Raw genomic sequence first — 12,088 nt, 5'->3', positions numbered from 1 at the left:
GTATCTTATTAGCAACGATGGATGCCATGAGACAAGAGATTAATGCCTCTGATGTTTGCAGGGGAAATAAATTCAAATTCTGTACTCAGTCCAGTCATCAGTTACAAGTGACGGCAAAACAAAAGGCTCAAAGTTTTCCTCCTGTTTATTCTTCCTGAGAAAGTACTGAGGAATGCACTTTATAAAAAAGAACAAAATAATATAATTTGCAGCAACGTGAGTGGACCTAGAAATTACCGTATTGAGTGAAGTAAGTCACAGGTGACATCAGTTACATACGGAATCTTAAAAAAGGGCACAAATGAACTTACCTACAAAGCAGAAATAGAGTCACAGATGTAGGGAACAAACAAACCAGGGGGTGAGGGAAGGGAGGGATAGATTGGAAGACTGGGGCTGATATATGCACACCACTATATATAAAGAGATAACTTCTGAGGACCTGCTGTATAGCACAGGGAACTCTACTCCACACTGTAATGACCCACATGGGAAAAGAATCTGAAAAAGAGTGGAGATGCGGATATGTATAACTGATTTCACTTTGCCGTATATCTCAAACTAACATAACATTGTAAATCAGCTATACTCCAAAAAAAAAAAAATTTTCTTTAAGTAAACAAGGACTGCACTTCAGCTAAACCAGAGTAAAACAAAAATGAAAAAGACACAGCACCCAGAAGACAGACAGTGGCTCTAACCCAGGAAAGCTGTGGAGGGAAGTCTGTTATGAGTCTGAGGCATGCCTCAAGAACCAGCTCTCCAGACTGAAGCCAGGAAAAAGCGTTCCAGAAACAAAACTTCCAGAAAGAGAAAAGGAAATACCATTCAACAAATTATTAGATTAAATGACTAGGTACTTTCAAAAACAGAGTACAGATCCTCCTCACCTTACGATGGGGTTACATGCAGATAAACCCATCGTAAATTGAAAATGCATTTGCAACACCTAACCTATGGAGCATCGTGCTCAGTCAGGCTTACCCCACACATGCTCAGAACACTTATCTTAGCCTACAGCTGGGCACCACCATCTAACACAGAGTCTGTTTTATTATAAAGTGTCACGAATCTCACATAAATGAACACTATGAAAGTGAAAGTGTTAGTCACTCAGTCGTGTCTGACTCTTTGCGACCCCCATGGACTATAGCCCGCCAGGCTCCTCTATCCATGGGATTTTCCAGGGAAGAATGCTGGAGAGGGTAGCCATTTCCTTCTCCAGGGTATCTTCCCCATCCACGGATCGAACCCAGGTCTCCCACACTGTAGGCAGGTTCTTTACTGTCTGAGCCACCAGGGAAGCCGAACTGAATACTATACTGAAAGTTAAAAACCGGATGGTTGTAGTGGTTTGCCTCCATGTCTTGGGACTGCCTGGAAAATACAAGTACGGCTGACAGAGAAGCTGATGGACAGAAGCACCGGGAAGGGAAGGAAAGGCACTTCAATACTTCCCCTGACAGAGTGACAGAATTTAGAGTATGTGGAAGTGAAAGTCGCTCAGTCGTGTCTGACTCTTTGTGACCCATGGACTATATACAGTCCATGGAATTCTCCAGGCCAGAATACTGCAGTGGGTAGCCTTTCCCTTCTCCAGGGGATCTTCCCAACCCAGGGATAAAACCCAGGTCTCCCACACTAGAGGCGAACTCTTTACCAGCTGAGCCACCAGGGAAGCCCAAGAATACTGGAGTGGGCAGCCAATCTGTTCTCCAGGGGAACTTCCCAACCCAGGAATCGAACTGGGGTCTCCTGCATTACAGGAGGATTCTTTACCAGCTGAGCTACCAGGGAAGCCCAGAGTATGTGGAATAAGGACTAAAGAGATTTCAATACATTAGGATTCCAAAGGCAATTAAAAAACAATGACAGCTTGAAAATAATAATGTAAATATCAAAAACTGGGAGAAGGAGGGAGATGGGGTGAGGAAAATATAAAGGAGGCTTCCATCTTCCACTGTGGGAAACCAATAATGTCAAAATCTGATAAATCAAGGAAAAGCTGCATAAGCATATTATTCAATTATCTGTCTGGAAGAAACCACTAGAAGCACTAAATCCCAGAAACTGTCTTAATGGTAGTCACTTCTGGAAGGCAGAACCAGGGTGGGAGAGAGTGGTATTAGAGCCTGTCTGTCCAGATAAGCCTCAGCACCATTTGACCATGTGACTGGACTTTGTTAAATGCCCCAGCCTACTCCTGACGTTCTTATTTAGTACATCCAGACTCTGCATGCATTCGAAATTCGAAATTCTGATGATCTGTGCTACTTTAACAACGGTCTGTGCCAAGTCGCTTCAGTCGTGTCTGACTCTTTGTGACCCCATGGACTACAGCCCTCCAGGCTCCTCTGTCCATGGGATTCTTCAGGCAGGAGTACTGGAGTGGGTTGCCATTTTCTTCTCCAGGGGATCTTCCCAGGGATCAAACCCACATCTGTTAACGTCTCCTGCATTGGCAGGCAGGTTCTTTACCACTAGCGCCACCTGGGAACCCCTAAGGCGCTTTTAAGGACCACATGAATAATATCTCCTCTGCGTCCTATTCAAAGCTGAGAAAGGATGGTTCTCCAAGCTCCTGTGACATAGAAGCCCCCTGATGTGGACTTTCATTCAGAGAAACTGAGTCTCAGAGCAATTCTGTGACCTGGCCTGGCGGCGCCCACTGGCCCTGAGTCTGGACTATTTCTTGTGTTGATAAGGCCTGTCTGGCCAGGCTTCCTCTGCTGGTCACTGTTCAGATAGCGCTTGTCCTTTGGCTCAGCTGGGCTGGGAGGGCCGCCAAGGACACCCGAAGGGATGGGTGACAGGCCAGTGCCAGTCTGTGCTGGAGTGGAGCCACAGAGCCTGGGGCCAGCTCTGTCCACCTGGAAGGAGGACCGCACGCGATCCCCCTCTGCCCACTCGCATCGGCCCCGAGTGGGCACCGCACACCACGGGGCTCCCTCGTCCGCAGGAGAATAAGGGGAGCAGAACCGAAAGTCTACTGGTGCCCCAAACCCGGAGGGAGGAAGGGGCCTTAGTCGAACACTTTCACTTTCAGCAAGAGTGACTCGAAACCAAACTGGAGAGCGAGGGGAGAGGCCTATAATGTAGCAGGGTATATTCTCAGTCCTTCTAAGGACCTGCCAGCGTTTCATTTTTAATTGGGAAATATACAGCACACATTAACACATGTGTATATACACATATACATACATTTTATGTTCACATATATGTATACATACACACACACATATATGTTGTTGTTCAGTCACGCTAAGTGGTGTCCAACTCTGCAACGCCATGGACTACAGCACGCCAGGCTTCCCTGTTCTTCACTATCTCCTGGAGTTTGCTCAAACTCATGTCCACTGAGTCCACCTAACCATCTCTTCCTCTGTCGTCCCCTTCCCCTCTTGCCCTCAATCTTCCCCAGCATTAGGATTTTCCAGTGAGTCAACTCTTTTCATCAGGTGGCCAAAGAACTAAAGTTTCAGCTTCATCATCAGTCCTTCCAAAGAATATTCAGGGTTGCTTTCCTTTAGGATTGACTGGTTTGATCTCTTTGCTGTCCAAGGGACTCTCAAGAGTCTCCTCCAGCACCACAATTCGAGAGTATCAATTCTCCAGCGCTCAACCTTCTTTATGGTCCAACTCTCACATGTACGGATGTTGAGAGTTATTCAGTCCCTAAGTACACAAATATTTTATATGTATATGTCCATAAACACAAAATATATTCCATTTAGAGACCTAAAGGAGCATCCGCTTATGGAGCACACAGCCCTAGAAACAAATAATACCTGAACTCTGCGTCACCCCCAACAGGGATAATCATTTTGCTGAATTAGGGGCTGATCATTTCTTTTTTATCTTCCTAGTTTCATGAGGCCTGTGTGCATTCCTAAGCAGTGTATTGTTCAGTTCTGTTTGTTTTTCAACCTTATCTAATCGGAATCTTGCAATTCATACTTTCTGTCTTGCCCCCTGGGTGGCAGGGGGAGTGGTGGTGGGGTGGAGGCGGGGTGGGGGTGAGGGGGTGGAGGGGGGATGAGGGGGTAGAGGGGGGGTGGGGGTGGGGGTGGGGGGGTGCGGGGAAGTCATCCTTCAGGAAGAGTGCACGTAGCCGCAGCTCCTCAGTGTTCACTGGATGGAGAAGTAGTCCATGCAGGATTTACTTACAGACTCTATTGTCAGTTGCTATCTGGACTGTTTCTAGTTTTCTTCTGTGCTGCCAGGAAAACTCTTCCAGGAGTGGTTGGGCTTTTAACATGCTCCTTCTCCAGAGCCTGGGTTTTGCCTCTGCACAGGGCACAGGAGGAACACCAGGCCAGTAGCTAAGAGTTCCTGGGACTTCCCAGGTAAAGCCATTCGTAAAGAATCCGCCTACCAATACAGGAGATGCAAGAGACGCAGGTTCAATCCCTGGGTCAGGAAGATCCCCTGGAGGAGGAAATGGCAACCCACTCCAGTATTCTTGCCTGGGAAATCCCATGGACAGAGGAGTCTGGCGGACTACAGTCCATGGGGTCGCAAAGAGTTGGACACGACTGAGCACCCGGGCTAGAGTTCTGGGAGTTCCCTACAGCCACGAGACGATGCGATTCCCGGGATCACTCTCTCGGTGGCCCAGCCTCACTCACTCACAGAAGCCTTTTGCCCTGAACCTGAGATCCCCTGCTCCTGCTCTAACAGCAGAAAAACAATGGCCTTCTTTGAGGCAGTCTGGATTTCTGAGTCACACCCCTCTCCCTACTGTCTGCCCCTTTTTTCCCAGGTAAGGAAACGCAGCTCTCAATGAAAGGGCTCCATTGACCCGCGAGAGCGTGAGAGCGAGAGCAGGAGGGGATCCCGCCTCTAACCGCCTGGACCCAGCCACCTGGCCCGCTCGGCCCTCACACTGGCCATGTGGCCACGGCGGAACAAAGGAAACACACCCATGGTCAGAGCCAGGCACTCCTCCATATGTTACATACATTGTTCCACTTAAGGCTCATGTAATTTTAGAGGTGAGAAAATAATAAAAAGATGACAAACATTTGTGAATACACACCATATGCCACTCTGCTAAGGGCTTTATATGCCTTATCCCAGTGAGTCATAAACCACAATAGTGGTGATTAAATTAACTTAGGAGGTTAAGACCAGTATTTAAAAAAAAAAGGAAACAGACAAGACTGGAATGAAGATGAATATACTAGAGCGTGTCACACAATGTAAAGGTATTGTTTTGTGAACTTTTTCTTTCCCCTCAATTCACGTATATTTATTCCCCTGGGCTGCGTCAAAATGTAAAATATATCCTCTCACTGTGGGCAGAGGTTAAAAAACTTTACAATGCCCTTTCCTGTCTTATCCTGACGTAGGTTCAGGCGCTAACCTAATTTAACAAGAAAACAACTGCAGCAACTTCCCCAGCCTCATCTGGGTTCACACACCTTGGTCAGCACCCACCCACCAGGCTCCTGAAACAGCGGCCTCCTCTCCCTTCCTCTCCTCCCCCAGACCACGTGCTGCAGCCTCAGCCCAGAACATTCTCCCCGCCTCCTCACCAGCTCTCTGCACAGCTGGTTCCTTTCCATCGCTCTGGCCCCAGCGCGGGGGTCATGTCCGCAGAGTTCCTGGCCTGTGGCCCGAGCAGCCCCTTTCCTGTTCTTGGGTCGTGTGGACGTGCGTCTCCTTGCTGCTGTCTGCCTTCCCCGCGTGAGCCCAAAGGAGACACTATCCGAGGTCCTCGCGGGCACACCTGGCACCAGGCACACAGTTGTCGTTGAGTCGCTGAGTCGTGTCCGACTCTTTGTGACCTCGTGGACCGCAGCACACCAGGCTTCCCTGACCTTCACTACCTCCCGGGGTTTGTTCACATTCAGGTCCGTTGAGCTGGTGATGCCATCCGACCATCTCATCCTCACTCCCTTCTCCTTTTGCCTTCAATCTTTCCCAGCACCGGGGTCTTTTCTAATAAGTCAGCTCTTCATGTCACATGGCCAACAACTTCCCAATTTGTTGGATGAATACAGACACTCTCAGGTCCTTGCGGAGGTAAAGAGCAAAGCCAGGATCCCAGCCTGGGTGTGCCCGAGCCCTTGACCCCTGCACTACACAGGAAAGCTCAGACACAGCACGTACTGGCCCTGGCCCCATCATGGGGAAGTCTGGGTGCTTAGCTGGGTGGGACTCCAACCCCCAGTGCTCTCCTAGGACAACAGGGTCAGGGGGGCCGCCATGGTGGGCCCTTGTGGTCAGCTGAGAACCTGGAAGAGATAAGTGAGGAAACAGCAAATCCTCAGACCAGAAGAAACTGGCCAAAGAATGGAGAAATACCAGAAACGATCATGAGGGCGGCCAGCTCAGAAATAAGCTGGTGACTAGGATTCAAGAGGCGGGGCTAAGAAGCCTGAGGACCAAGGCCAGAGGCCCGGGCCACAGGAACACTGAGGCCTTGCTGCCCCCTGGTGGCTGTGGCATGCTTGGCCCCCAGAGGGGAAAAAAAGGGTAGGCTGGCCTGCGGGATCCACTCTTCAGAGGTCATTTACTGAGCGTTTGATGTAGGCCTGGTTGCTGGGGACTGGAAATGAGGCTGACATGGCTCCAACTGACAAGGGCCGCTGTTCCCTACATCCAGGAAGTGACCCCACCCTGAAGGTTTATTTCCCCCTTTTCAAGTAACTTGTGGGGAGCCACCTCCCTCATATGGGCCTCAGAGGGCAGAGACGGTATGTCACTCATCTCTGGAGGCCCAGCACGAGGACAGGGCCTGGCACGTCAGAAGAGTCACAGCAGCTACTATTTCACAAGTGCTAACTAAGGCAGAAAGTGAAGAGGAGCTAAAAAGCCTCTTGATGAAAGTGAAAGAGGAGAGTGAAAAAGTTGGCTTAAAGCTCAACATTCAGAAAACAAAGATCATGGCATCTGGTCCCATCATTTCATGGGAAATAGATGGGGAAACAGTGGAAACAGTGTCAGACTTTATTTTGGGGGGCTCCAAAATCACTGCAGATGGTGACTGCAGCCATGAAATTAAAAGACACTTACCCTTTGGAAGAAAAGCTATGACCAACCTAGATAGCATATTAAAAAGCAGAGATATTACTTTGCCAACAAAGGTCCATCTAGTTAAGGCTATGGTTTTTCCAGTGGTCATGTATGGATGTGAGAGTTGTACTGTGAAGAAAGCTGAGTGCCGAAGAATTGATGCTTTTGAACTGTGGTGCTGGAGAAGACTCTTGCGAGTCCCTTGGCAAGGAGATCCAACCAGTGTATCCTAAAGGGGACCAGTCCCGGGTGTTCACTGGAAGGACTGATGCTGAGGCTGAAACTCCAATACTTTGACCACCTCATGCAAAGACCTGACTCATTGGAAAAGATCCTCATGCTGGGAGGGATTGGGGGCAGGAGTAGAAGGGGACAACAGAGAATGAGATGGCTGGATGGCATCACTGACTCGATGCACCTGAGTTGGGGTGAACTCCGGGAGTTGGTGATGGACAGGGAGGACTGGAGAAGGAAATGGCAACCCACTCCAGTGTTCTTGCCTGGAGAATACCAGGGATGGTGGAGTCTGGTGGGCTGCCATCTCTGGGGTCGCACAGGGTCGGACACGACTGAAGCGACTTAGCAGCAGTAGCAGGGAGGCCTGGCATGCTATGATTCATGGGGTCGCAAAGAATCAGACACGACTGAGCGACTGAACTGCACTGATGAAAGGTTTGCTTGTCTCACATCAAGTGTTCACATACATTTCTGAAGGATAACAACAGCACCCTTTCTTGGGGGTACAGAAAAGACTACACCTATCCAAAAGACTGTGGCAGGATATCTGTAAAGCCAAGCAGTTCCTAAATGCTGGAGGGCAAAAAAAGACAGAGGATATTAGAAGACTGCCCTGTGCTGCAAAGCAGATCCCAGGATTTCCCGGCTGGAAGGAACCTTCAAGGCCAACCAGCCTCCCTCATTCTTTCCACAAAGCTGCCTCCTGAATCTAATCATCGAAAGGAAAAGACTTCACAGCATGTATAGCTTTTGGCATGGAATATTCTTCCTCTTCTCGTTCAGTCACTAAGTCATGCCGGACTCTTTGTGACCCCGTGGACTGCAGCATGTCAGGCTCCTCTATCCTCCACCATCTCTCAGAATTTGCTCAAATTTATGTCCATTGAGTTGGTGATGCTATTTCACCGTCTCATCCTCTGTCGCCCCCTTCTCCTTTTACCTTCAATCTTTCCCAGTGTCAGGGTCTTTTAGAATGAATCAGTTCTTCTTAATAAATTAAAAAGTATTAATACTTGTGATCAAAACCAAATCTCTGGGACTTCCCTAATGATCCAGTGGTTAAGCATCCATGTTTATAATTCAGGAGGCGCTGGTTCAATCCCTGGTTGGGGAACTAAGATCTCCCACATGTCAACCAGGGCAGCCAAAAAAGAAATCATTAAAAGAAAAAAAACCCAAATCTCTGCTTTTTTTCCCCCTCAGTTCAAGTGTAATAAAACTACAAAAGATCAAAAGTGATATCCTACCTCAGTACACATCAATTGGCCTGCCCATAACACAGCTCAGGCCATTTTCTCCAGAAGAAGAAAGGCTGGCCTCCCCAACCTCTGCAGGAAAGGCCTGCCTGGTCCCACATCACATTTGGACTGAGTACAAGGTCTTGTGTTTCAGGCAACCATAAATGACCAAAAATCTCTGCTTCTCAACCCACAAAATCCTCCCCTTCTCAAGTCCCTCCTCAATTACACTCCCTGTTCCCCCACCCTAGACAGTGAGTGCCTTCCAGAAACTAACTGATCTTACAGCACCCGGCACACTGCTCATTCCATAGCCAAGTGGTGAAAGCAACTCCTTGGTCAATCAAAGATCTCAGTTTTTCTGCTACCTATTTGCTGTGTGATCTTGGACAACTTTCTTAACCTTCCCAAACCTCAGTTTCCTCCTCTGTAAAGTCCTACCAAAATAGGGCTGTCCTGAAGATTAAATACAATGAGACATGTAGAATACTTAAAACCGGTGGCCAGTACAACAGAAAGGGTTTAAGAAGTACGGATAATCACCATTATTCCTATGAATCACACTCCCGCCCCAAAGCACATCATGCTGGAGCTGGGTTTCTCAACCTTGACAACATTGCCATTTCTTTGTTGTGGGGGCCCATCCGGTGCTTTGTAGGTTATTTAGCAGCATCTAAGGCCTCCATCCTCTAGGAACCAGCAACACCCTACCTCCCCAGTTCTGACGACCAAAAATGTCTTCATAGAATGCCAAGCATCCCCTCATCCTTCCACATGGGGCCACTGGAACTGGAACACGTAAGTCTGTAGTGGAGTGGTCATTGTTCCCCTATTTCCCCACCAGCACTCTGCCCACAGCCAGCCACCTCCACTCCCGTCTTACCACTGAGTTGCCTTGGAGGAAACAGATGATAGGTGCTGTAGATATCATTGGAGAACTGGAGCTGGAGCTCAGGACTGCCCTTCAGGAGCTGGGCCACCTGGTCCACCTGGAATGGCGTCTTCTCTAGGATCACAACAGCATCCTCCCCATCCTCGTCCCCAGATGCCTCATTCACCTGTGGGGGAGACACCATCAGTGGGCCCAGAGGCAGAACCACAGGGGAGGCCTGGAGAGCAAACGTAAACGCTCCCAGGGCCTCTGCAATCCCAACACTCGGGGTTTCCTTCCCTGCAGTCTTCCCTCTGGGGAAGTCTAGCCAAAGGTACTCATGTTTCCTCTCCCACAGAAGACGTCTTCTCATCAGCCCAGATCCTTGTGGCGTCCTTCTTCTGAAAGATGCAAAGCTTCTCCGCTATCTTCTCTTTTAGGCTCACAAGGCCTCTGTCAAATTCTCCCCATTTTACAGATGAAGAATCTGAGGTCTAGAGAAGATTAAGTGACTTGCCCAAAGTGACACAGTCAATGTTGAAACAGAAAGTAGAATCTCTTGGGTATCCCAACTAGCTTCAAGCTCAAAGATTCTCTTGGTTAAAATCTTCAGCAGGCACCACAGACTGAAGACAGGTAGGCTCAGAGAACCAGACAGAACCTTGCTAAAACACAAGAGATGCAGGGATTTCCCTGGTGGTCGAGTAGTTAAGACTCCGGACCTCCAATGCAGGAGGCATGGGTTCCATCCCTAGTCAGGGAACTAGGCTCCCGCATGGCCAATGAGACACAGAGATGGGCTCAGATGCCTCAGGTTCCCCCGAGCTCAAAAGTGAAAGCCCTTGCCAGGAGTTCTGGAGAACCCTCTGACGGCCTCCTCACTAGTTCTTAGGGGTGGTCTTTGGTCTCTCCTGAGTCCCTGCTAGAAAGCTGAGCACATAGTATTTGAGCCAGCGGTGTCTGCCTACTGGAAGATACTGTGCATTCCTGGAGATCAAAGATGGTAATTCTCATCAGTGCTGGCCTGTCAGCTCATGACATGTAGAATTGGACCAGCAATTGAATAAACTGTCTCCCCTGTTGGGGTGGAGTCCTGTAGAGCAAGGATCAAACCTCCCACAGTCTCTATGTCACTGCCTGGGGCCTGGATGAACAAGACCATCCAGCAACATTTACTAGCTTCTGACAGAGGATGAGATGGTTGGATGGCATCACCAACTCCATGGACATGAGTTTGAGCAAGCTCTGGGAGTTGGTGATGGACAGGGAAGCCTGGTGAGCTGCAGTCCATGGGGTCACAAAGAGTCTGACACCACTGAGCGACTGAACTGAATTACCACCTTACAGTAAAGAATCCGCCTGCAATGTAGGAGAGGTGGGTTCCATCCCTGGGTTGGGAAGATCCCCTGGAGAAGGGAATGGCAACCCACTCCAGCATTTTTGCCTGGAGAACCCCTTGGAGAGAGGAGCCTAGTGGGATACAGCCCATGGGGTCGCAGAGTCGGACAGAACTGAACGACTAACACTTTCACTTTCACTAGCATCTTACAGGTTTAAAGAATGAACGATGAATGCTTAAGGACTTCAACATGTGGTTTTTAATCGGCAATACACTCTACTGGTGTTAGTTCTTTATTTTAGAAAAAGTAATTAGGAAATTTAGCCCTACGCGTGTTAATTCCCTTAGTTAATTTCACGGATAATCTTGTCCCTTCCACCAACCAACCCTCCGATGCATTTTAGTACACTCTGCCTCCCCCGACGCAGGAATGCGATTGGTACTTTCCGAAGAATCTATTAAAAAAAAAAAAAAAAATCCGCCTCCGAGGCGACGATTGGGTCACCCGCTTCCGTATCCCCTCCCCAGAACTGCCTATTGGTACCTTCCCGTGCAGGAAAATGATTTTGTCCCGCGCAGACTCCCTCAGCACTTTTTTCACCCTAAAGCCGGAGAAAGGTAAGCGGACAGGGGCAGAAGTACCATTCCCAACGCCCGCTTGCTCTCCCTCTGTGCTGGATGCCTCCGTCTCCTCGGCGTCCAGTTCGCGCTTTCTCTTGCTCTGAGGATGGGCTAGCTCCGCCATGCTGCCGGGCGGGAGGTGTGCGCCTGCGCAAACCTCACAAGCTCCTCCCACCTCCGACGGGGGTGGCGACTACAACTCCCGACGTGCTTCGTGCCCAGAGCCGGGGGCTCTTCCGGCGCTAAGGAGCCTAGGAGCTCGGATTCCTGGGACCTGCTCCCATCCAGCGTTTTAATTCGGGTTTACTTGTCCTTGATGCCCTTGTGCTGGCCCGCCCTCGTGGAGGCCGGTGCTGAGGGAAGAGAGAAGGCCGTAGGTCTCTAAACAGGAGGACTAGAGAGACTGCCATGTAAAACTTCTATTTATAATTTCTCTGCAACATCTCTAAAGGGCCACCACCTCAATGAAAGGCCAACTACCTAGAAATTTTTTTAAAAGCTGTCCCGCTGGAGGGAACAAAAAATAGGAAACTTATCTGCCTCAACATCTGGCTCTGGAGAGAAGGGGGAAAAACAAAAATCCTGAAAACTTGTAATCACAGGTCAATTTCCATTCAGGTTTAGAATTTAGATTCATACTGCCTACATGATCCCGGAATTCAAACTGAAAAATCTATTTCAGCCAGTTTTTTAGTCTTCACCTCTTGTTGTTGTTTAGTTGCTGCATTGTGTCCGACTGTTTGCAACCCCATGGACTGTAGC

At 49.0% G+C, this 12,088-nt stretch overlaps 1 protein-coding gene across 1 annotated transcript in view; it reads right to left on the bottom strand.

Annotated features, from left to right (window-relative positions):
• DCPS (decapping enzyme, scavenger) overlaps positions 1–11,459 on the bottom strand; it is a 41,552-nt gene extending 30,093 nt beyond the window's left edge. Inside the window, exons 1-2 of the mRNA XM_052662213.1 lie at positions 11,250–11,459; positions 9,379–9,553 (exon numbers count right to left, since the gene is read on the bottom strand). Of these exons, the coding sequence (XP_052518173.1) occupies positions 9,379–9,553; positions 11,250–11,450 (376 nt within the window). The 5' untranslated portion in view covers positions 11,451–11,459. The remainder of the gene's footprint in view (positions 1–9,378; positions 9,554–11,249) is intronic.
• Between the last annotated feature and the right edge of the window lie 629 nt (positions 11,460–12,088).

The sequence above is a fragment of the Budorcas taxicolor genome, chromosome 25, assembly GCF_023091745.1.
Source record: "Budorcas taxicolor isolate Tak-1 chromosome 25, Takin1.1, whole genome shotgun sequence".
Taxonomy (NCBI): domain Eukaryota; kingdom Metazoa; phylum Chordata; class Mammalia; order Artiodactyla; family Bovidae; genus Budorcas; species Budorcas taxicolor.
This window is presented reverse-complemented; position numbering and strand designations above follow the sequence as displayed.